The 26,068-nt window shown below is 46.3% G+C and overlaps 1 protein-coding gene and 1 non-coding gene across 6 annotated transcripts in view; both read right to left on the reverse strand.

The window, feature by feature from the left end:
- The window catches only part of LOC138948950 (centriolin-like), a 98,328-nt gene that overhangs the window by 33,997 nt on the left and 38,263 nt on the right, over positions 1–26,068 (reverse strand). For all 5 annotated transcript variants that reach the window (XM_070320622.1, XM_070320623.1, XM_070320620.1 and 2 more), the window contains exons 25-32: positions 24,399–24,555; positions 22,454–23,356; positions 13,419–13,513; positions 11,532–11,597; positions 9,716–9,784; positions 9,235–9,398; positions 652–829; positions 296–502 (exon numbers count right to left, since the gene is read on the reverse strand). In XM_070320622.1, coding sequence (XP_070176723.1) covers positions 296–502; positions 652–829; positions 9,235–9,398; positions 9,716–9,784; positions 11,532–11,597; positions 13,419–13,513; positions 22,454–23,356; positions 24,399–24,555 — 1,839 coding nt within the window. The remainder of the gene's footprint in view (positions 1–295; positions 503–651; positions 830–9,234; positions 9,399–9,715; positions 9,785–11,531; positions 11,598–13,418; positions 13,514–22,453; positions 23,357–24,398; positions 24,556–26,068) is intronic.
- On the reverse strand, positions 7,393–7,511 carry LOC138949556 (5S ribosomal RNA). The gene has a single exon (XR_011450333.1). It is a non-coding gene; the product is annotated as a 5S ribosomal RNA (ribosomal RNA).

A 26,068-nucleotide genomic window follows, 5' to 3' on the forward strand; every position in this document is an offset into this window, starting at 1 on the left:
CCACCTTCCTCACTACCAAAACACACGCACACACACAGCACCCCCCCCCCCCTCTCCAACAATCCCCACAGAGACCCTCATCAACACACACACAGACCTCACCCACCACACCTAAACCAAAGAACAGAGACACACCACGACGCCCACATAACTGTCACCCGATTAGTGTATCTTTCAGTAGATGTTCCTGGCCACTTGCCCGAGTTTGAGGTCTTTGTGGTTGCACACACACATCTTGCCCCCCCCCCAAAAAAAAACCATTCCCCCCCCCCCCCACCCTAAAAAGAGTTCTCACCGTGTTGATATCCTTCAGCAGACGTTCCTGCTTGCCGCGCCTGTGCTGCAGGTCTTTGAGGTCAACCGTGACCTGTTTCAACTCGTCCATGTTCTTAACGAGCTGCGCCCCGACCTCGTTAGCACGACGATCAATCTCCTGCTGCTCACTGAGAGCGGAGTGCAGACTGCTGGTGGCATCGTCATACCGCTTCACCGTCACTCTTGCCTGAGACAAATTAATGAATATATTATGACATGATGCAGACATGGAAACTGAATTCGTGAAAGAAACCAATGAATCTAGAGTAACACAGAAACTCTGAGCATGAATTACAGAAGCTGCTTCCCCCCCCCCCCCCATGTCCAAAGACTGACCTGCTCTTTAGCCTCCTTCAGGTCAGTGTTGGTCTCTTTCAGTGACCGCTCGGCTTCCCGTAGCTGTGCCGTTCGCTTGGCGAGCGTCTTCTCCAGGCAGTCAACCTCCTCCTTCAGGTATCGCTGTCTGCTCCTCTCCATTGCCTCGTCAAAACTGTCGTCCCCACCGTTGCGAGAGCTGTGAAAAGAGACACAATTAGAGGTTCTTCAATTCATTTTATCATTGGTACAGTGGAACCCTATTTTTTGAAGAGAAAATCAGGTCTTAAAAAGGAGGGAGTCATAAACCTTAAGTAAATTTACAGACGTTATGATCAGAAAATCTGAAAAATCAAGGTTTCAAACGGGGGAAGTCTTAAATTGGGCGTCTCAAAAGGGGGGTTCTAGTTTACTTTTGGGTCACCCAAGCCAGAATGGGTATAGGCCAGACTAAGAGCAATCCACTGGTCCTCCAGGTTGGGGATTTCTTTCTTTATTTGGTGTTTAACGTCGTTTTCAACCACGAAGGTTATATCGCGACGGGAAAAGGGGGGAGATGGGATGGAGTCACTTGTCAATTGTTTCTTGTTCACAAAAGCACTAATCAAAAATTTGCTCCAGGGGCTTGCAACGTAATACAATATATTAACCTACTGGGAGAATGCAAGTTTCCAGTACAAAGGACTTAACATTTCTTACATACTGCTTGACTAAAATCTTTACAAACATTGACTATATTCAATACAAGAAACACTTAACAAGGGTAAAAGGAGAAACAGAATCCGTTAGTTGCCTCTTACGACATGCTGGGGAGCATCGGGTAAATTCCCAGCATGCTTCCCCCGAAAGTGGAGTATGGATGCCTAAATGTAAGGCTTCTTTTTAAGCCTACTGTCTATATGATACTTACCGAGACAGTACTATTCTTGCACATTATCTATTATAGGCCGAAAAAATTGGACAAAACGCTGAGTGGGTACAATTATCTCCCATAACCATGCGCCACCGTGGATCCCAAGCACTGTCCGAGTGCTTCCCCCTTACAGGATGTAGGTGGCGCGTCCTCTTTCTTTATGAGCTGCAGACCCTCAAAAAGCCCATAACATATCAAGAGGGGAGGCGGGAGGGAAACTCTAATAGTACTGTCTCGGTAAGTATCATATAGACAGTAGGCTTAAAAAGAAGCCTTACAGTCAATATAACACTTACCTCGACAGTACTATTCTTGCACAGAATACCAGAGTGGTGTGAGGGTGATATGTAGAGTATTAAACTCCTTAATCAAAATCACTTAAATCCAAGGATTAAGATACCCAGGCAATTTTCGAACAGTACTACCGTAAAAGAAAATATACCCAAGAAACATACCTTAGACTGACGTGACCATGCTAGCAACCACTGCTGTGTGGTGAACTCAATGTCAAAGTCCAGGCCACTCAAAGCTTGAATACCACTGAGTCTACGGCAAGTGGCTAAAGCGATGAGGAACAATTAGTCTTAAAAATCAGCAACTTGATACTGATGCCTGCCAGGGGTTCAAACTCATTGCTACGCAGGAGTTTGAGGACCAGAAAGACATCCCCCTTGGGAAATGAAACCCGAGGTTTAGACACCGCTGCATTGCTAATACCCGAAAGGACATTAGCGATGAGGGAGGACCTGATCAAGTGTTCAGTTCTGCGACCAGTAGCGGCCGCAATCGTGGAAGCGATGGCAGATCTGTATCCAAGAAGAGTCTTAGAAGAAAGACTCTTCTTTTGATACACTTCCACCAGGAAGTTGGCCAAGTCCTGTGTTGAGGGATAAAGCGGCTTTATCCCCTTGGACAAGGCGAAGGTGGCCCAAGCTCTCCAGCGTAAGTCGTAGAGCTGATTAGTTGATCGCCTCTTAGCGTTCAAGGAAAACTCTACTGAACTCTTGTGCAATCCTAGTGCAAGCAGTTTGGAGCGCACAAGAGCCATGCGGTCAAGCACAGACTCTCTGGACGTGGATGAGGGAGGCATGATCGAGGCTGGAGCAGACCTCCCCCGTCCAGATCCAGAGGTAGAGGGTCTACGTGGGTGAGACCGCGAAGATCTGGAAACCACGGAGCTGTTGGCCAGTAAGGCGCGACCAAAATCAGTCTTGGTCGTTCCTGCAGATATTTTGCCAGCACCCTCGGAATCAGAGATGTCGGGGGATAGGCGTAAGCATCGAGGAGCCTCCACAAGAGAGTGAATGCGTCCAAGTGGAACGCATTCATGTCTCGAAAGGGGCTGACGTACCTGGGAAGCCGAGCGCTGAATCGAGTTACGAACAGATCGATCAGAGGACGGTCCCACCTTGCCCACAGACGCTGTAGAACGTTGTGAGCGATGGTCCATTCTGTGGAGAGAACCTGATCGCCCCGACTGAGAATGTCGGCCAGGGCGTTCAGTTTCCCCGGAACGAACTGGACTGACATCCGGACCTGATTGGTCTGGCACCAGAGCAGAATCTCCTCCGCCAACAGGGAGAGGGACCGAGAATTGGTGCCCCCCTGGTGGCGAAGGTAAGCTAAGCATGTGGTGTTGTTGTCCCCGTTGAAAATCAGAGGGGCCAAGGACAGGCCGAATGGGAGGGCCCGAAACTCGAACACCGTGCCCTCCCAAACGAACCGGAGCAGATGTCGGTACCCCGGGGCCACCAGGATGTGGAAGTAAGCATCCTGGAGGTCCCAGACATGGCCCAATCGTTTGGCCGGATGGCCAACCGGACCGACGAAGGGGTTTCCATCTTGAACTTGCACCTGTGAAGGTACAAGTTCAAGGTGGAGAGGTCCAACACCGGCCTGAACCGGCCGTCCTTTTGGGGACGGTGAACAGGCGGGAGCAGAACCCCAGAGAAGGCTGAGAAAGGGGGTAGACCGCCTTCTTCTCGACCAACGAGTTCACCTCGTCCTGAAGAGCCTGCCATCTGGCAGGCTCTCGAGGAGGGGGGAACGTCCAAGGTAGAGCGGACAATGGAGGTTGTGACGACAGCGGTAGAGAAAACCCCGACCACACCACCCTCAAGAAAAACTGGTTGGAGACCAGTCTGCCCCACATGCCGCGGGCCCGAAAAAAGGGAACCGACGGACGAAAGAGGGGCAACTTGAGGGGGCGTCAACGTAGGGCCGGGACTCACTGAAAATTCTGCTGGCGGGCAGGCGCAGGCTTGCGACCACCCCCCCTGGTGGTGCTGCTTCCCCTTACCTGTCTGAGCACCCTTCGTCTTGCTTGGGAACGCAACAGGCGCCTAAGAGGAGGAAGAAGGAGGCAGTGAAACTGGCTTCTTCTTCTTCTTCTGAGGCTGGGAGCTGGAGGTGACTGTAGCACTTCTCTTACTCCCCGCCGCCGTCGCCGAAGCAGCGAGGCCAACCATCAGAGAATCAGTGTTCCTCTGGCGTGTGGACTCCACCACAGAACGAACAGTGTCCGGATGAAAGAGGGAAGAAGGCTGAGGAAACGTGTTCCTCAGACTCTTCCTCATATCCGGAGGCACTATAGAAGTAGGCAGAAAATGATCACGGAACAGGGCCAATAAAGTGGACCCGTGTTCCAATGGCCAATTCTGCCGCAGACGTCACGCACGATCGCACGGCATGCAAAGCCCGATCCACTCGAACCGTGTCAAGGACCCGAGTGGAATCGGACTCTGCCCGATCGGGAGGGTCCAACAGTGTGGACAGCGTGCTCATCCATGTCAAGGCCTGTGATTGGGCCTCGACTGTGGAAGAAACGGTGGCCTCAAGATTGTGGAACGAAGCAGAGCTCAGTTCCACCTTCTTGACCGAAGGCACCTCCCCAACGAACACATCACCGTCAGCCCCACCCTAAACACTCGAAGTCTGGAAAGGGAGAGTTCGAGAGTCAAAGGGAAAAGGGAGGGACGAAACAGATTGGACACGAGGGAACAGTGGAGGTGCGCCTCCTGAAGGAAAGCATGGCACTGAACCCGCGTCCTCCCGAGGAACACAGGTCGCGTTTGCACGTGAATCTGTACTCCTCAGGCGATGTGCTGCCGCTTCCACCGTGGCACTTAGACTAGGGTGGAACGCGAATTGCCGGCGGCCGGATCGTTCATAAAACGAGCCGCCGGCAGACGCGGCGTGAGCCTCCCGCGCCCGGGCCGAAGCGGACTCAAAGGACGAGAGGGCGTCAAACGTCCTTCTAGCTGTGCGAGGACGAGCCTCCTGCCTCTCGTCCTCAGACCCCGGGTCCACGTCCTGTGTGTCAACACTAGACGACAGACGCTTAAGAGAGGCATCCGTGACGTCAAGACGCCGCGTGATGTCTGTCATGTACTGTTGGAAAGTACGAAGCATAGCTTCGGAAGTTCCATCAGAAACCGGCAAGGGTAGAGGTTCAGTGTTAACCTCAGGGCGACCCTGATCCTCCTCCCTATCGTCCTCCGACTCACTCTCCTCTTCACTTCCCGACAACTCCTCAAAAGCAGGAGTGTAGGGAGCTTGAGGGGGAAGAGCCGAAAGCGATGAAGCAGGCTGTGAAGAAACGCCCACAGAAGCAAGAGGCCGCGAAGACCCCTGCCCCAAAGACGAAACGTCTCCAGCAGCCGAAGGGGGAGAAAAACAACAACCCTGCGACTGTTGGGTCAGCCCAGCCAACGAACCCCCGCCATTTATAGACTGAACAGGAACCCATCGGGTCTGATCAGAAAAGAAATGGTCCGGTCCGGTCCGGTCGGGGGTGCCGATCCGGTCCGGTAGGGTGGTCCGGTCCGGTGCCGTACCATCCGGAGGTCCCGTTCAGCACCGAACCATCGTACCCACAGAAGTGTTCGGGTGGTTAGGTCCGGACGTGGACATACCGTACCATCCGGACCCGTAGGTCCGGTGGTCCGGTATGGTCCGGTTCGGTGCCAGACCATCCAGACCAACAGAGGTGGTCGGGTGGTCCCGCACCGGACCATCCGGACCCGTAGGTCCGGACCCGTAGGTCCGGTACCATCCGGAGGTCCTGTTCGGCACCGAACCATCGTACGCACAGAAGTGTTCGGGTGGTTCGGTCCGGGCGTGGACGTACCGTACCATCCGGACCCGTAGGTCCGGTTCGGTGCCAGACCATCCGGACCAACAGAGGTGGTCGGGTGGTCCGGACCGGTCCGGTAGGGTGGTCCGGTCCGGTGTTCCGGTCCGGTCCCGTACCATCCGGAGGTCCCGTTCGGTACCGAACCATCCGTACCCACAGAAGTGTTCGGGTGGCTCGGTCCGGACGTGGACACACCGACCATCCGGACCCGTAAGTCCGGTATGGTCCGGTTCGGTGCCAGACCATCCGGACCAACAGAGGTGGTCGGGTGGTCCGGTCCGGACCGGACCACCGGTCCAGCACCGGACCATCCGGACCCGTAGGTCCGGTCCGGTCCCGCACCATCCGGAGGTCCCGTTCGGCACCGAACCACCCGTACCCACAGAAGTGTTCGGGTGGCTCGGTCCGGACGTGGACATACCGTACCATCCGGACCCGTAGGTCCGGTTCGGTGCCAGACCATCCGGACCAACAGAGGTGGTCGGGTGGTCCGGACCGATCCGGTAGGGTGGTCCGGTGTTCCGGTCCTGTGGTCCGGTCCCATACCATCCGGAGGTCCCGTACGGCACCGAACCATCCGTACCCACTGAAGTGTTCGGTCCGGACGTGGACCTACCGTACCATCCGGACCCGTAGGTCCGGTGGTCCGGTTCGGTGACAGACCATCCGGACCAACAGAGGTGGTCGGGTGGTCCGGTACCGGACCATCCGAACCCGTAGATTCGGTCCGGTCCCGTACCATCCGGAGGTCCCGTTCGGTACCGAACCATCCGTACCCACAGAAGTGTTCGGGTGGCTCGGTCCGGACGTGGACATACCGTACCATCCGGACCCGTAGGTCCGGCATGGTCCGGTTCGGTGCCAGACCACCCGGACCAACAGAGGTGGTCGAGTGGTCCGGTCCCGACCGGACCACTGGTCCGGTACCGTACCCTCCGGACCCGTAGGTCCGGTTCGGTGCCAGACCACCCAGACCAACAGAGGTGGTCGGGTGGTCCGGTCCCGACCGAACCACTGGTCCCGTACCGTACCATCCGGACCCGTAGGTCCGGGGGGTCCGGCAAGGGCCAGAGGTACTGTCCCGCACCGGACCCTAAGGTCCGGTACGGTCCCGTACCATGGGTCCCGTCCGGACCAAACCCGGAGGTCAAGTCCAGTCGGGACCCGTGGGTCCGGTTCGATCCCGACCCGTAAGCCTGGAACGTTCCGGACCCTTGGTCCGGACCATCCGTCACCCGAACACCAGACGCTAAGGAATGGCGTGGGGTCAAGACGGTCCGGTCGGAGGTGTCGGTCTGAGCAACAGAAACAATGTTCCCATCGCCCTGACCATTCGACAGAAGTACCACGTTCTGTCGAACACCTCCACGTCCAGTAACTAGTCGGCCGGAGCGTTTCAAGAGGGACAGCCACCAGTCACACGGACGTCAGAGGGAACCGTAGTAGCAGTGGTCGTAGGCACGAAGCCTGAAACCCCTGCCCCCACAGGACCGCCCTGAACGGGGTCAATTCGCATCCCAACCCCAGCGGGGAGGGAATTCAGAGACCCCGTCATCTCCTCCGATCTCCCCCCCCAGGAGGCCGAAACTACTGTCAAAACAGCAGCAGACGACCCAGCGAGGGAGTTCAGAGGAGGACCCGTGTCCCTCCTGGCTTCCACAGCGGTGGAAACCGAGGAGGGCACAGGAGAGGCACCGGAAAAGGAAGATTTTAATGCCAACTGCACCCGGTGTTCCCAGGCGGTCACCCATCCAAGTACTAACCGGGCCCGACGTTGCTTAACTTCGGTGGTCGGACGAGAACCGGTGTTTTCAACGTGGTATGGCCGTTGGCTGTCAAAACCTGAGTCTCTCCAGTAGCCCCTAGATCGGATTCACCAACCCCCAAAGAGGGTTGGGAATCGACCTGCCCCCGGATTCGAGCCAGGGGGGAGAAGGAAACCTTCCCCCCAGGCTTGAAACCGGGAGGAGCTGAAGCCTGAGACTGAGGGCCGGACAACGGCGTCGAAGGGGGGGAAGCCTGTTCCACTGAAGGAGAAGGAGAAAGAAGCTTTTTCTTTCCCCTCGACCTTCCCCGAACCTTCGACGGCGCAGCCCCGCCCGAAGTCCCAGGCTCAAGCCCAGCCTGTTTGAGCAAGCTCGCATTGAGCTTGCTCAAACAGGCTTTCTCCGCCCTCCCTCGCCGCAAACGCAAAGCGTTTGGGGAGGGAGAGTCGGAGCGCCGAAAGATCCCCTTCTCCGTGCGTAAAACATGACGCTGGGCGCCCGGAGAAGGGTTGCCCCCGGCAGACTCTGGTTCCGTAGAACCAGAGCCCAAAACAGGACGAGACATCCTACCTCGCCCTGTACGTACCCTTAAAGACCGAGAATTAACAAAATTCAAAGAAAATTTAGGTCAATACTAAAGTGAATGCGGCGAAACGAGAAGCAGACGACCGGTCACCACGAAGTAGGACGGGAGGCACGCCGAGTCCGCCACACAAAAACGGAGGCACAAGTTGAAGGAAACACAACGCAGCCTCAAGCCAGAAGTGGAAAAACACACAATAATCCAACAGGTGATAGTCCACACAGAAAAGGAGCCTCTTAGTCCAAAATAATCCGGGAGCGTAGCAGAAACACAGCCGGTCTGACACGCGCGAAAAAAGAAAGAGGACGCGCCACCTACATCCTGTAAGGGGGAAGCACTCGGACAGTGCTTGGGATCCACGGTGGCGCATGGTTATGGGAGATAATTGTACCCACTCAGCGTTTTGTCCAATTTTTTCGGCCTATAATAGATAATGTGCAAGAATAGTACTGTCGAGGTAAGTGTTATATTGACTGGCGGGGTAAAAACGGTCATACATGTAAAAATCCACTCATGCAAAAACACGAGTGTACGTGGGAATTTTAGCCCACAAACGCAGAAGAAGAAGAAGGTATGTGTTCAAGTTGTGGCTGCTGACCTTACCTCAGCAAAAGCAATAGCTTTATTTTGATACAAATAACTGACTTACTTACTGCCCGTTATGCCGGTTGGTGTGTAGGGCAGCAACAAAGGACCTATACAAACAACTGTCTGACATTAAATAAAATTGGTAGGGACTGACCTGTTAACAATCTATTTTCCAATATAATCAGATAAAAACTGGCAAAATACAACAGATATTCTTCTTCTTCTTCTTCGGCGTTCCAGGATTTTTGGCCTCAGGTCAGACTTCAAGTTTTGTAGCTTGAATAAAGCTGGTGGTCAGGATCAGGGAGTCTTTGGTGCCCCAGAGTTGCTCCTGCAGTGTGGCACCTTGGGGCCAGTGATCTGTTCTGGCTTCCTGGTGGAGCGGGCAGGTCTGCAGGATGTGCTCCGGGGTCTGTGGGCCTGTTTCGCACGGGCAGTTTGGTGTGTGCGACAGACCAAGGCGGTGCATGTGGGCACGCAGTCGACAGTGTCCAGTCCGTAGGCGGAAGAGGATGGTCTGCTGATGGCGCTGTAGGTTGGGCATCTGATCATCAGATGGCAGGCTGTGTTGGACAACAACAGATATAAAATGACTCTCTCTCTCTTTCTTTATACTCACACTTTCACCAGTTTCTTGACGTTCTTTTCGCGGAGTGTCTCCAGTTCACTGCGCACACCGGTTCTCTCCCTTTTCAGCCCCCTCTCCTCCCGCTTCATGTCCTTCAGGTTCCGCTTTTGTCGCTCAATTGCAAGGTCAAGGCCTTCCAACTCATCTCGCCGATCCTGAAACACAACATTCGCTTTATTTAGAATGATGAATCAATTCAGTGAAATTCGTTAAATCTGTTATGAATGATATCCAAATGATCTGTGTCGCATTCTGTTGCCTACATTTGTGTCCAAACTTTTGATCAGTGAATTACACTATCCCTTTTCTTTACAATTATGAATCCTGGTCATTCTGTTGCAGCAACCAGTACGTCAAAGCAGGTCTAAAACACAGTTCAGTAAAAAAGCGGTCAAACAATTTAGTATCAAATGGCATGTACTTCTGTTACTTTCAGCCAGCCAAGAGAAACCCACACTCAGAGTGTACGCACCTCCAGATCATTCAGAAGACGCTTGACGACATTCCTGTCGTTATTCTCAGTGATGACTTCCTTCAGGCCCTGCAAAGACAGGAAGCTTGTTGAGAAAAAAATAATCACCTTGAACAATTCTTTTGTCAAAGTTATGGCAAATATATGCAGTTTTGTTAATTAGAAGTATGCAGAAAAGTTTACATAAAACAAAGAAGATATCTGGTGTGTAAAATTTGTGAGAGAGAGAGAGAGAGAGAGAGAGAGAGAGAGAGAGAGAGAGAGAGAGAGAGAGAGAGAGAGAGAGAGAGAGAGAGAGAACAAGAACAAGAACAATTCTTTATTTAACGAGGGTGATAGAGTAAGCAGTGATCTGCTTTTTTACATCTGGCCCTCGCCCTAAAGAGGGACTAGTCTAAAATTGCTAAAGAATAAGCAAGTAAAGAAAACTACTACTACATGATTATAATAAAATGAAAGTAAGAACATATCATCAATTTACATACAATACATTGCTTAAATGAAAAATGTAAGTTCATTTGACATGAGTTAAGAATTATAGAGTAGATTGCACTGACGCAACAACGTTGTAAGTGCCATGCCCATTGACATACACTGCATTCGAAAGAATCAGTGTATATAAAAATAATAATACATTGTTAACAAGAAGAGCAAACGCTCGATCGAGTCACTTTCGCAGTTCTGAATATTATATGAGGCATCAGATGGACAGGAAGAAATTGCTATTCACAACACAATGAGTCACGTTCACATAAAATTTGAGCCCGGTCACTTTTATAGTTTCCGAGAAAAGCCCAACGTTAAGTTGTGTGTTGCCGAACAGAAAAGGCTAGTTATCTCCCTTGTTTTTCTGATAACGTTCGTAAAAGGCTACAGATGTAAATACTTTGATGTAAAGAATAATCCTACAAAGTTTCAATCACATCCGATGAACTTTGTCAAAGATATAAAATGTCTAATTTTTCCTTTGACGCTGACCTGTGACCTTGAAAAAGGTCAAAGGTCAACGAAACCATCGTTAAAGTGTAGAGGTCATTGGAGGTCACGACTAAACAAAATATGAGCCCGATCGCTTTGATAGTTTCCGAGAAAAGTCCAACGTTAAGGTGGTGTCTACGGACGGCCGGCCGGCCGGCCGGCCGGACAGACTAACACTGACCGATTACATAGAGTCACTTTTTCTCAAGTGACTCAAAAAGCACCGGTTGTTCGTTTTAACAACCATTCTAGCGACAACAGATGTTTTATTTAGACTTCATGAGATAAGACGTATATCTGGTCTTAAAAACGTTTGTGCTGCTAGTTTGCCGTAGGATTGTCGGAAGAGTGTTCCAGAGACAGTGCTACCTGAATAGACTAAACTAGATTTGAATAGGTCAATCCTAGGCAGAGGCATGTTCAGTCTCATCAATTGGAGTGAAGTTTTTAACGTGAATTTGGAAAAATATGGTTTGAGGTACACATCCATGAATAATTTTATGCATAAGGGTACCTTTATTATAACTTAGCCTTGCCTTCAGAGGAAGAATGCCTAAGTTCATGTAGTCTAACTCAGATAGGGTTGTTTTCTTTGATAAGACTACTTTAAGCGCTCGTTTATGTAATGTAATTAGTTGTTTGAATGAATTTTCACTTGCCGAGTCCCACAAGGTAGACGCGTAATCAATAACAGACTGAATATGAGCATTAAAGAATAATTTCCTGGCTTCCAAAAACAACCCCCTGACACTCATACTAACAGTAATATTTCTGTCGCAAAAGCTATACTCTCTAGTTCTATGCACCATACAATAATGAAAGACGAGCAAAAACACACCTTTTCTTGGAAAAGTTTTTTCTTCATTTTTTTCAGCTTCTCCTGCAGTTCTGCAATGTAGTCCTCCTGCAACAGAGAACAAATGTTGTCATAAAAGTTGAGTCTCATTTTTGGCTCACGATGCTAACTTTTGTCTGTCTGTGCGTGTGTATGTGTGTGTGTGTGTGTGTATGTGATAGAAACTTGACTGAACACCGAAATACTAATTTTACCTGGTTATTATCCTAGCAACAGCTTCAAAGTATTGAAGCAATGATCAACATTTCGTCGGCACGTATGTAGTTAAAGTGTGTATCCAAAGAAAACGGGTGGTGGGGGTTTTTGGGGGGGTAAAAACAGCTGACTGGTTTGTGTCGTGTATGGTATGTAGACCAGGTCAGGGGTCAAGGTTAGGTCAGATCGCGTGAAGGATTGTGGTATAGATACAGTTATCACCGAGCTGCAGTTCGCCGATTCGGAGAACACGATTTCACATTGTTCGGTTTCGTAGCTCCAGAAAAATAGATAAAGAAGATACCAAAGGAGATTTCCTACAGGTTAATCTGCACAGCGTGTTTCCAGTGTCTGCGCGAGGCAGCGCTGTCGAAAGCGCAGTGTCGATCTGGCAATCTGGCAGTCGTGTCCCCGTAAGTACTAAAAAGTAGGCTACAGACAGACAGATCTAGATCTAGTGTCTCGCACTCTTGCACCGTATCGCTTATGCTTACTGTTTCTTTCTTTCTTTATTTGGTGTTTAACGTCGTTTTCAACCGTTCAAGGTTATATCGCGACGGTATGCTTACTGTGTGTGTGTATGTGTGACGGAGTGATTGAGTTTGTGTTACTGTTTGTCGATTTCTTATGTGAGCCGTGAAGGCTTCGCCTCTTGTTTTCAATCATAACCTCTTTATGCCACAGAAAACCATTCAAAATACATGTAACTGTAATGAGAATTTTGTTAACATGTACTGTTTAACATTTCCCACAAAAACACTGATCATACACACTAGCAAGCACACTCCCATGCCCCCCCCCCTACGAACACACACATACACACAACACACACAATTTCCATTTGCCAAATGAAGTGATAGAAATCACACAGCATAATTCTCACTCCAGATTTAACAATCAACGTACGCAACAACAAAAGGGGAAAAAAAGCATACACAAATATCAAAATATAATTTAAAAAATAGGCCATGGAGATCAAATTGATTCAAAGCATTGTTCAAAATACACCTTTCTCTCTGCTAACTTGTTTCATTCATTCATTCATTTATTCCTTCCGCTATTCATCATCCCATCATAAAATGACTACATCAACAAGGCACATCATTTTTATTGGAAGAAAGCTGTTACGCAAGATAGCTTATAGAGTCTTTGACTTTCTGCACTTTTTCTAAACTTTCAATAGCTTGTTTTTGAGAAAGATATTTCTGTGAGTGGAAAGTAAAATGTAAACCATTGAGGAATCTTTATTTTGCGGGAATACTGTTTTTTACACAAAACCTAATGATGTCTCCCTAAATCTGAAAATGTACTAAACACAATTTAATGACAGAACATTATATCCTGACAAGGAATTAGAAAGCTTTTAAGACATGGAAAAACAGACAGACATAAAAATGAGGTGATCAGCTTAATCTCACTATCTCTCTCTGTAACACACACAAACACAAACACACACACACACGCATGCATGTACACTAGCACACACACACACACACACACACACACACCAGCCCCATTCTCACTCACACACATGTGCGCACACACATACACACACACACACACACACACACACACACACACACACACACACACACACACACACACACCAGCCCCATTCTCACTCACACACATGCGCGCACACACATACACACACACACACGTCAATTGGCTTACCAGATCATGATGTTCAGGAACATTGCAGAAGAGATAGCTGTCATCACTAGCACCTGGTGCATTCTTCAGGATACCGCGAGTTGGAGACTCCATCCCTGAAGCACGCAAAAACAAAAAAACAAATCCATCAATAATCGCTCTATCAGATCATTTGTTCGCACCTGCTGGATCTCTTCTTCTTCTTTGTTCATGGGCTTAGACTCCCACGTTCACTCATGTTTTTAGCACAAGTGGATTTTTACGTGTATGACTGTTTTTACCCCGCCATTCAGGCAGCATACCCCGATTTCAGGGGAGGCATGCTGGGTATTTTCGTGTTTCTATAACCCACCGAACTCTGACATGGATTACAGAATCTTTTTCGTACGCACTTGGTCTTGTGCTTGCGTGTACACACGAAGGGGGTAAAGTCACTAGCAGGTCTGCACATAAGTTGACCTGGGAGATCAGAAAAATCTCCATTCTTAACCCACCAGGCGGCAGCGACCGGGATTCGAACTCACGACCTCCCGATTAGGAGGCCGACGTCTTACCACCATGCCACTGCGCCCGTCTACCTGGTGGACAAACGATTTTACCCATCTCCCAGGTCAAATCATGTGTAGATCTGCTAGTGCCTCATACATCTTCCTCCGTGTGTATCACAGAAGCACAAGATCAACAGATCATGTAATTGTAATCCATGTCCAAGTTCAATGGCATTGTTATACACGTATACACAGAAATACCCAGCACGCTTTCCCCCAAAAAAGCAGTATGACTGCCTTAAATGGCAGGTGAAAAAAGCCATATTTGTAAAAGCCCACTGGCTAAAAAATCAAACAAATAAACAATCAAAACACACTCACACACACACACACACACACACACACACACACACACAATTAACCCACAACAATCAAACAGAATAAGTGCATGTGAGAGTAATGCAGCCCACAAGAGAAAAGGAGAAGAAGATCATTTGCTTTAGGTAACTTTTCTTTTAAGGAAAGTGCTCTACATGCATTTAGAATTAGATACACCAGACTTAGCAGTCCAGAGTCACTTTTACAGAATTAGAGGTAAATTAATGGGCAGCTTATGTGAGATGTTGATTACTACTTCAAAACAAGTCATTAATTGTCATTCAATAAAAGACAACTCGTCAAGGAGGTAAGTTTGATTATTTCATTATTTTTTGGTATTCTGCTTTTTATTATTAATTTAAAAAAGATGTGTCGATCTTACACATCTTTGAAATGTAAGAAGGGGTGGATCAACCTTTATGATTTAGCTGGAACCACTATGTATTTTTACCCCAAGAAACCCTTGTATCTGTGCAATCAGAAAATAATCTGAGATGGATGCGCCAATTGAATCATCTTGGAAACAAAGACAAAGACAAGCACCAACCAGAGATTATGCTTCTTTATTAAGCTAAAATAACAGCTTGAGTTCACACATTTCTCTGCACCACAACATACCCCCCCCCCCCCCATCTCAATTTAAGGCTCCCCTTAAGACCTAGCTTTTTCAGATTTTCTGTTCATAAGATATGTAAATCGGGAGCATCTCGTTACTCCCCCGTATCGTTACTCCCCCGGCTCGTTATTCCCCCGGCTCGTTACTCCCCCGTATCGCTACTCCCCCGGCTCATTACTCCCCCCCCCCGTACACAGAAAATGACTGGATAACCCTGTGTTAGTAAGTTAGCATGAAATATTGGTTTTCCTGAGAAATTGTCTGGATAAACAAACAAAGAAACAAACAAAACAGCTGGACGGGGGGGGGGGGGGGGGGGGGGGGGGGGGGGAAACAATGTTTTAAGCCAACTTACTATCACAGGGTTATCCAGTCATTTTCTGTGTACGGGGGAGAAACGAGCCGGGGGAGTAGCGATACGGGGGAGTAACGAGCTGATCCCTGTAAATTCACCTCCATCTTAAGACTGATCACTCCTTAATGGAAGACCTGATTTTGAACAGTTTTTGTTGGTGTAAACAGAAAATAAATCAGAGAAAGGTATGAAAGTGTCACGATATCGGCGACAAGCACCAAATTGACAAAACAGATCATGTTTCAAGCTTACAGATAACAACTGAATAAGCACATTTATCAGTACTTCTGCTGTCAGTTGTTGATTGCAATTTAGATAACTGCCAATCAACTGACAAGACCAATCCAATTACCCCACGGAATGTTTTTATTGCTACTGCCGGGATCTAAAAGCTGAAATACAAATTCCAGAAATAATTCCGCCAAGTCTAAACAAACAACTAAATTATTCCACCCTCAATACCCCTGAGTTTACACTGACTGAAAAAGCTTTCCCGACAACAGCTGAAGGACGGAACAAAAAGGTGTGTGTATGTGTGTGTAAGCAGGGTGTAATCCCTAAGACAAGCAGGGGTACAGGTTCCCAGGTAAGAACAGGTGTTTGCATGCACAATTTACAAGCACTAAACCTTGTCTTGCAAAGATGAGCAAGCAACTGCAGTCTTTAATTTCACACCTGAGCACGACATAGGCTTGAAGATTTAATCGTCTCAGTTGGGACATTTGTCCTGTCAGTTTGGGCCTTAAATTGTGAATCTTAGGGTGTATACTGAAATAAATAAACACCCAGTCTAATTTAATATACGTTTTAGCTGTAACTTTATAATATGACAGATTATCAGTCTGTAACTTTCAGATTGGTATGATCGTCCATGAAAGGAGCAAAAAAGTAGGTTTAATAAATTACTACTTTTACTTCTTCTTTGAAGTTGAACTGTGTAAGTAGGGTATATTTCCTTCACTTGCCTTTCACAACAGTTGCTACATGTTATCGATTCAGTGCCGGAGACATTTATTTGTTACACTAGAGTACACACACACAAACAAAGAAAAACAAGGAAAACAAAATACCTTTAGGCCAAAATAAAAAAATAGGTCTGTTTACGGTAACATAGGCCCAAAAAATAGGGTCGGTAGGTCGGGATTTTTTTATTTATTTTTATTTTATTTTTTTTTCTCCAAAAAACCATATTTTTACGTTATTTATTTATTTATTTTTTATTTTTTCCCCCAAATGCCAAAAAAAAAGTCTAGGGTCGCGCGAAAAAAATAGGGTCGGTCGGGTTACCGTAAACAGACTATATTTTTTTTTTTGCCTTACAACAATCAGTAACCACAGACTTACTGAGAAAGTACTGTTTCATTTATGAAGTAGACTCATATAAACCTCGCGTGACACTGTTTCATCATCAAAGACCTTATGTTCACATGCACCTTAATGAATTATTCACATCCGCATGGTTGCCGCAAGTAATCCAGTCAGAATCAATACAATCCACAGAATCAATACTCTCCAGTGCCAGAAGAAACCGCTGAAGAAAACCTCATTACTTTTTCACTGTCTATAGACACACACTTCTACATCGATCACTGCCTCAGAACTCATTTTCCGTTATTGTTCCATTTTTTTCTTTTTAAACTTCACCTCCATATTTTTGCACAACCGTTAATTAGCCTTTTACACATACAGAAAGGAACCGAGCGAGGAATCGTCTGTGTACTGTTAGCTAGTATCCAATTCATAAGATTGACACAGTTGACGCAAGAGTATTTCAACACCCAAAAACAGCTACGAAAGTACAACTGTCTTTCCTCTCGAAAACCAGAAGTCCATGAAGAAAGAGTATATTAAGTTCCTATTTCACAAGTACGTACTCCATTCCGGCAGTGTGTGCTTTTTGAGGCTCTAAATTCAACTTGTTATCCGGTTTGAGTATCCTTTCACCGAATCACATGGTCTATGGCAGAACAAGGTAGACTCACCACCATAACACTATCTACCACTTCACGCTCTTAGAACTCACAGGTCAAAGAAAATAATTAAACACAGGTGAACGGAAATATTTGACCTTACATTGCACCTACACACTCACTACCACAAGACACTAGCTATACTGACACAACTATCAGAGTTCTAATTCTGGCAGTGCCACAGGGGCTCAATATCTCTACCACCTACAGCTCAGAAGCAAATCAATATATAGATCAGAAATACCAGCACTCTGGGTCAGAGGGCACAGGTAACAGAAGAGGGGGTAGGGGAGGGGGCAGAGGGAAGGTGGGAAGTGTGGTGCCACCTAGGGTTAAATAGGTTGGGCCAACAGAGTTGTACAGTGCCTGTGTGGAAGCACTTGAGGGTATCCCGCTACTACAGATTTCAAGTCCAAGCATGTCGTGAGTGTGAGTGTGCCTGTGTGTGTGTAGTCATTGACAGTTTTTGAGAGGCCTGGGCTGACAGAACAGTGGAACCCCCCTTTTTAAGGCCCCCGATTTAAGACTTCTCCCTTAAGACCTTGCTTTTTCAGACTTTCTCTTCATAACCTCTGTAAAGTTACCCCCATTTTAAGACCCCCTCCTTTGTAAGACCTGAATTTCTCAGACGTTTGGAGGTCTCAAAAGGGGGTTGAACTGCATAGTCAATGGTGGCAAATTGCTGGGTAACTCTCCATGTAAGCCATGACAGTATTGTTGTGGGGGCTTTGTCAGCTTAAGCTAGCTAGGCTGTGTGGTTTTAATAGGAGGCTCTGGAATGCTAGTGTGACGTGAAAGCCTTTGTCGCTATTGTCATTGTTGCTCTAAAATAATTCTATCCTCTCTGTCTTTCTTTATAATTCCCATTTCTTTTCAATCAGTTTATGGTCTTGAAACAAATCCCGCTCACCTTAAACTAGAATGAAAGAAAGAGAAAAGAAAGAAAGAAGGAAAACAAACCCCAAACTAAAAAAAAAAAAATTAATTCCTCTCTGTCTTTCTTTATAATTCCCATTTCTTTTCAATCAGTTTATGGTCTTGAAACAAATCCCGCTCACCTTAAACTAGAATGAAAGAAAGAGAAAAGAAAGAAAGAAGGAAAACAAACCCCAAACTAAATATTTAGCAATTAACTTTGTCAAGTAAAGTTTTCTTGTTAAGTTGTTTGTTTTGGTTGCTCTTTCTCAACCTTTTTGTACCATTTTTTTGAGTTCATGTCTTCCTTATAAATAAAGAAACTTTCAACATGAAAGGATTTTTTTTAATCAATCAATCAATCAATCAATCAATCAATCAATCAATATGAGGCTTATATCGCGCGTATTCCGTGGGTATAGTTCTAAGCGCAGGGATATTTTAAAAATTTTTATGCAATTTATATCGAGCACATATTCAAGGCGCAGGGATTTATTTATGCCGTGTGAGATGGAATTTTTTTACACAATACATCACACATTCACATCGGCCAGCAGATCGCAGCCATTTCGGCGCATATCCTACTTTTCACGGCCTATTATTCCAAGTCACACGGGTATTTTGGTGGACATTTTTATCTATGCCTATACAATTTTGCCAGGAAAGACCCTTTTGTCAATCGTGGGATCTTTAACGTGCACACCCCAATGTAGTGTACACGAAGGGACCTCGGTTTTTCGTCTCATCCGAAAGACTAGCACTTGAACCCACCACCTAGGTTAGGAAAGGGGGAAGAAAATTGCTAACGCCCTGACCCAGGGTCGAACTCGCAGCCTCTCGCTTCCGAGCGCAAGTGCGTTACCACTCGGCCACCCAGTCCAGGATTTTTTTAAAAATAAGTACAGCTTTGAATTTTTTTTATTTCTTCAAGCCTTAAATAAAACTGGATGATCAAACATGAATTACTGAGAACACTCTGATATTGTAAATGCAGAATCAAAACTTGCAAGTATACTAAGATCAAGAAAATCAGGGATGTTGCCACAAATTCATACCTATAGGACAAATGTCCTGAGCTCTTCGGCATCAATAGGACATTTGACTGCTTTCAGACATTGTAATAGGACATTATAATTGTGTGCAAAGCACAAAATTATCATGTGCAAACACACATATCAGTACATGCACCAACATTGTGTGCAGGACACACACAAAAGAGAAACAAACAAACTAAAAAACAACCAAAAACTTCAGCACTATCACGAAAAAAATATTATCAAATATCGCGCTGTTCGAAGGAGTGGAGTTCTTATCGGACCAATGACCGCGCTCAGTTGAAAACGATAGGACATCTGACCGCAATGAGGCTATGTGAATCGGACATTTGAGCATTGTAATCGGTCTATGTCCGATGTCCGACGCCTAACGACATCCCTGGAAAATGTTGAGAAAAAAAAGACTATTCTGACAGTGACAAGACAAATATCTGTTGTTCACATGATTTTGTTCTCTCCTTACAATGTACTTTTCAAAAATCTCTTCTTTATCTTAAAACTTTTTTTGTTCGAGAATGTACAGGAAAGTTGAGTTGCACTGAACTTACTTTAAACAAGAGGCGAAGCCTTCAAGGCTCACGTAAGAAATCGACAAACAGTAACACAAACTCAATCACTCCGTCACACACACACACACACACACACACACACACACACACACACACACACAAACACACACACACACACACACACACACACACACAGAAAGAGCATAGGTGAAACTGTGCAAGAAAGCGAGACACTAGATCTAGATCTGTCTGTCTGCATGTAGCCTACTTACAGGGACACGACTACCAACTAGTCTCGGCCCGCTCAAAAAAACAATGACCGAGACTTTCAGTAATTCCTTCGCGTGACGTCAAACCCTCTTACGTCATAATGTGATGTCAATGTAATGTGACGTCTTCAAATGTTAGAGTTTCTACCACATACATACATACGCACGCACGCACAGACAGACAAAAGTTAGCATCGCATAGGATACACTTACGTGAGCCAAAAACAAAAACAAATATAATAGTGTTGTTTTCGCTTCTCTTTAGCACTTACACACTGTGTATCTTTTTATTCTTGACTTTCCCTCTAGTCTCCTATTAATACTTTCCTTATCTCTTTGCTCACAGTCATGTACCGGTAAGCATTTTATCCAAAACAGTAAAACACTTTACGTCAAAAATTATTTGTTCCAGCTATATTGCAGAAGTAACCACACCCACCATAGAGAGGCACCGATCACAAGTACCTCTGATCAGAGTGACAGCAATTCAAACCTCTTCAAAGAGTTATAGACAAACAAAACCTACATTGCTCCTAGTCCTACAATACACACACCACAGTCTGTGTCAACAGTGTCAGCTCTTTACAGTCACTACAGCTCTTCACGAAGACTCTAATCTCCAGACCTGAGCAGTCATAATCATAATGAAAACAGTGTGTGATGGTCAAGACTCTAATCTCCAGACCTGAGCACTCAAGACTCTAATCTCCAGACCTGAGCAGTCATAACCATAATGCAAACAGTGTGTGATGGTCAAGACTCTAATCTCCAGACCTGAGCAGTCATAATCATAATGAAAACAGTGTGTGATGGTCAAGACTCTAATCTCCAGACCTGAGCACTCATAATCATAATGCAAACAGTGTGTGATGGTCAAGAGCTGAAGAAGAAGACGACTTGCGCCGATGACTGCCACTGAAGCTTATCTGTTTGTCCTCCATGCTATCGATCTCACATTACTTTTAAAGGTCCTTGTCTACATTTTTATACCGAAATCGCCATTTGACCATTAAAATGCACAGTCTATTATCTACAAATATCAACAATACACCCCCTTTCGATCAGGAAAGACGAAGCCAGTGTAGCCGTTTGAAAATTCATTGTAGTATTCCAGCGTAGTACTCATAGTAGGATATCCTTATTTGGAAAATGCCAAGCGCAAAACTCCTCTCAAATCCCGTGCATTTCATGCGTTTAAAAAAAAGCGTGGACAGCGCTCCAGTGTCAAACTGTTGCTGCACTTGTTTGGGCGTGGCTATAAGCATAGTGACATGAATTTGATTGGTCAATATTTTTAGGCAAAGCACATGTTCTCAGCAAAAAGAAAACAAAATAGTGGAAGCGTGAGTCACGCTACCCAAAAATAAAATCTTTTTTTACATTTTTGTTTTTTTCTGTAACTTTTTTCCCCATGGTTCATTCATCATCTGACATAACTTTTTAGCGAAATCTAACCATAAGAGTATTGAAAAAAAGCAAAAATGTAGACGACCACCTTTAACACTGTAAAACTATTCTTTTAAATCCCCTCCCTGTTTTAAACACCCCCCCCCCCCCTTCTAATACCCGAATTTCTCAGACTTTTTGTTAATAATGACTCAAAATTTACCTCTTTAACATTGTGTTTTTTCCTTAGTATAGTTCTCCATAAACTTTGCTTCCAAGAAACAAAATGTCTGAATTAATGATCACAAACATATAAGTTGCAAAACCGGTCAAACAAACCTCAATCTTAAAGACACTTTAGTAACAAGAAAAAACAAACTGTCAACACAATTTAAGAGACAGACAGACACAGAAAGGGACACATACACAGGCACAGGCAGAGACAGAGAGACACTGAAATGGACACAGATACAGACGCACACACACAGGGCTCTCACAGTTCAAGGGAGACTATCACTGCACAAACAATTTTTATCTCTATAAATCTTCGGTGGTAGCATAAACATTACCCTCAAAAGCAAATATTACTCATAAGCATTTTTTTTATATGTATATTTATAAGCATATTTATATGTGGTTTTGTTTTTAAAACACAATAAGACACAATTGTTTAAATACAGACTCAAAAATAAAACAGATGCACATGTACCCTTGCATGCACCCAAGCACATATTGAAAGAAAACATAATAACATAATCAAACCAGCAACTGACCAACCAATAAATAAAACCCATAGCTGCACACACCAGAATTATAAACTAAAACAGTATACTACAAACAGTAAATTAGCTGACATAGCTCAGTCTCTTCTTCGCAAAATCTGTATTTACAGTTTGAAAGAAAAGAAAGAAAAAGAGACACGCAAAAAGACACCAAAAAAACATTCACAAACCAACATCCACAACCACTTCACCACACAGCAACACAAGAATTCACACTCGACATCCATGAAAAACAAAACAACAAAGCCAAACTAAAACTCATCCCCCCCCCTCCCTACATACACACAAAAACACACACACACACAACACTGACAGCACACAACTGCTACTCACGTATGGGGCTAGGAGGGAAGACGACAAATGATCCGTCAAAGTTGACTGGCACAGCGTGACCGCCGCGGACAGGCGTTCCCGTGGCGATGGGCACCACAGGGATGAAAGCGCCCTGGGAAGTGGACCCAACATTAGCAGGAGGGGGAGGTGGAGGGGCCCCAGGGGCGGGCATAGGGACGGGGGCACCGGGTTGGTAGTAGATCCTGGCGCTTCTTCCCCCATCGGCGCTGGCTGGGACGAAAGAGCGAGCGGGTTGGTAGGTGAGCATCTGTGCCGGGCCCTGGGGGTGGTACGCGTGGGCCCCGTACTGGTACCCTCCGGGGGGAGGCGGGGCCGCCTGATTGGCGTCGCTGTAACTGTACTGCGTGGCCACAGGGTCAAAGGCCACCTGGGGTCCGCCATACTGCCCTGTTCCATCTGCAGCCGGGAACACCGACTGCAGCGGGAGAGGAAGCTGTCCCGGTACCGCTTGGGGCTGTGGGCCGGCCTGATACGGTATCGGTTGGGGCTGAGGGGCAGCCTGATACGGTACCGGTTGGGGCTGTGGGCCGGCCTGATACGGTATCGGTTGGGGCTGAATGGCGGCCTGATACGTTACTGGTGCTGGACCGAACCCTGGCTGCTGGAATCCTGCCCCTGGGGCGGCTCCTACGAAACCGGAACTGGTCTGAGCGCTGCGAGACGCACCTTGGAATCCTCTCTGACCGGCTGACTGGACGGTTGAAGGCTGGCTGCCAAAGCCGATGCTGCCAGGAATGGCCAGTGATGGGACGGAGCGGGACGGAGGGACGGTCAGGGGGTTGACAGGTTCGGGACGGTGGACAGGCTCGAAAGCTGATGGCACGGATGCAGTGCGGCGTGAACGGTCGGCTGAGTGCCTGCTGGCTCTGTCTGCAGAGGATCCTGAAATACAGGTAAGATAATGGTTATGATAAACACAGAAGAAGAAAAAAGATCAGATAAGACTAACAGATGCACAGCAGAGCAGACAAAGCTGTACCCACCCAAATCAGCCAGTAATAAACATGCAGTGCAAAATCCAAATCGTCTGTCTTAGTGCCTTCTTATGGTTTAGTTCTTAATATCAGAGTATTGTAAACTACTTTGTGTCTTTTTTATTTGTTTACAAGCTCTTATTTGATCCCTAGCATGAAGATTAAAGCCAGTTTCTCTCAGGCAAGGAAAACCTAGAAGCTAGTTCTTTGCTAGACAAGTAGGCAAGAGCCTTTATCAAATGGTTCTGTGCTATCCAGGCAAGATTCGCTTGGCTGACAATAAGAGAGTAAATGTTGAATAGCCAATGGTGAATAGCCGATGGTGAATAGCCGATGGTGAATAGCTGATGGTGAATAGCCGATGGTGAATAGCCAATAGCCGATGGTGAATAGCCGATGGTGAATAGCCAATAGCCGATGGTGAATAGCCGATGGTGAATAGCCGATGGTGAATAGCCAATGGTGAATAGCCGATGGTGAATAGCCAATGGTGAATAGCCAATGGTGAATAGCCAATGCAAATGCAAGCTGTGCGGGCACCAGGATTTCTAATGCTCAAGAACATCTGGAGAGATTCTTGCCTTGTCTTGCTGAATACTCACCTTCCTCAACGCATGCAGTCCCTACGCAACAGTCTTCCCTATACTCCCCTGTACCTAGCCATTTCTCCGCTAAGAAAGTGACGTCTGACTACCTTTGCAAGAACGCTTACAGTTATATATTGTCTTTATAGTATTGTTATCTACAAACTGTATTTTAGTGTGTGTGTGTTGGTGTGGGTGTGTGTGCATATGTGTGTGTGTGTGTGTGTGTGTCTGTGTGTCTAGGTCTGTGTGTGTGTGTGCGTGCGCACGCTGTTGCTATTGTACATCGTCGTGAGCTCTGGTGAGAAGGGGCGATTAATAAGTGTCCATTATTATCATTAATAAACAGGGAATCATAGAGCGTACCTCTTTCAGAGGAGCGAGAGTTGTGTTGTCCTGGCGTGGTTCCGCCTCGGGTTCTTCCCACAGCACTGCGACCACCAGGGGGCGCTTTGGTCTCACGGCGCTCGTTGGCAAGGTGACCGCCATAGTTGGCACGTGGATCTGGGGGTAGGCCTGAGCTCTGAAATGAGGAAAAGGATTATGTGATTGTGAAATAAAACTTTGAAGAAGTCATTATCTCTAAAAGACAGGAGTGTACCGTTACAAAGGATTCACTTTGTGCACTTACACCCATTAAATAAAAAACAGACAAAACTGAAAAATGTATTCACACAAAAAGACAGCAATCAAAATACAAATACACTGAATCAAATAAATACTGAACAACAGCAAAGATAGATCAGTCTTATATGAAACGCATGGGTAAATATGGGTCCAAAAGGTCTGTCTGAACTTCTAATGCATAGCTGCCAACCTTCTGAAGTCAAAATCCAGGAGCCAGGGGGTCCAGGGGGACCGTTTAGTCTTGAATATGAGCAGAGAGAAGTTGTACAATTCAGGAGATTCCCGGAAAATCCTGGAGGGTTGGCAGCTATGCTAATGCCACTGTTCCTGAACTATCATCTTCTGACCCATATTTTCTTCAAGCAGTGCTCTAATTCTGGTTTCCGGCAAAGCTGCATGCCCCCCTGGAAAAGTAGACTTCCTTGACCCCACTTGAATTTTAAATAACTGTGCTATATAAGTATTGTAATTCAATCAAGTTTGCGTTTTAATGAAACAGATCCTGTGATTGGTCAGAATGCCCCAACTCATTAAAAATTACTGGTCATTAATTGTCGATAACCACTCGCTAAAAAATCCATTAACAACCTGCTGGCGAGGCGCATTGATACAGCCTCAACTAGTCTCGGTTAGCTTTGAGGGTCATTTTACAAGTAGGAAATATGAAGGCCAACAAAATACCGAGACCACAAGGTATGCGAAGTGATGACGTCGAATACGTGACGTAAGTTGATGCATGAATTCTTCCGGACTACGTCAGTCAATTCCAAAGATCGCTTTTGTGAGGAAAAGAATTTGTTTTAGAGTTTGCTGTCCAGAAACCCGTCAAAAAAGAAAGGAAAATGTGTGTGAAAGAAAACAAAACAGGAGCAGAGTGATACATAGGAATACAGAGACATATTTCTTGGGACTTGACCCTTGCAGGTAGGTGGACTGAAAGTAGTGTGTGAACAGAACAGAACCAATTCTGTCTGTTTACCATCGCATCAAAGCAGGAAAGAGATCGTCGTCAGATTGAATTACAATAACATTAACATGCTTCCTTTTGAAACTTCTCGGTCTTCATCGTGGATTGACGCCCTCCCAAAGTATAATTGAAGCCCTCCGTCGCTTCGCTCCGTCGGGCGTCAATCCACGATGACGACCTCGAAGTTTCAAATGGAAGCATGTTAATGTGTAATTATACGTAAGTCCATCCAGAGACATGTGTTGTCCTTGACATAAACAGACCATGCAAATTAGAACATGGACACTGCATCTGCAGTTGTGAGAATTAAGGTTAGAATGTTTGCATGATTTGTGCCAAAGGCCTGTGGCTTGTAAAACCAAACAACACACGTGTGCGCAAAGTGTATACTCTGCAAGTTCCCCCCTATCACAGTGATACCTGCCATGTGAGGCCCCTCTGA

This window comes from Littorina saxatilis, linkage group LG15 (genome assembly GCF_037325665.1).
Source record: "Littorina saxatilis isolate snail1 linkage group LG15, US_GU_Lsax_2.0, whole genome shotgun sequence".
Lineage (NCBI taxonomy): Eukaryota > Metazoa > Mollusca > Gastropoda > Littorinimorpha > Littorinidae > Littorina > Littorina saxatilis.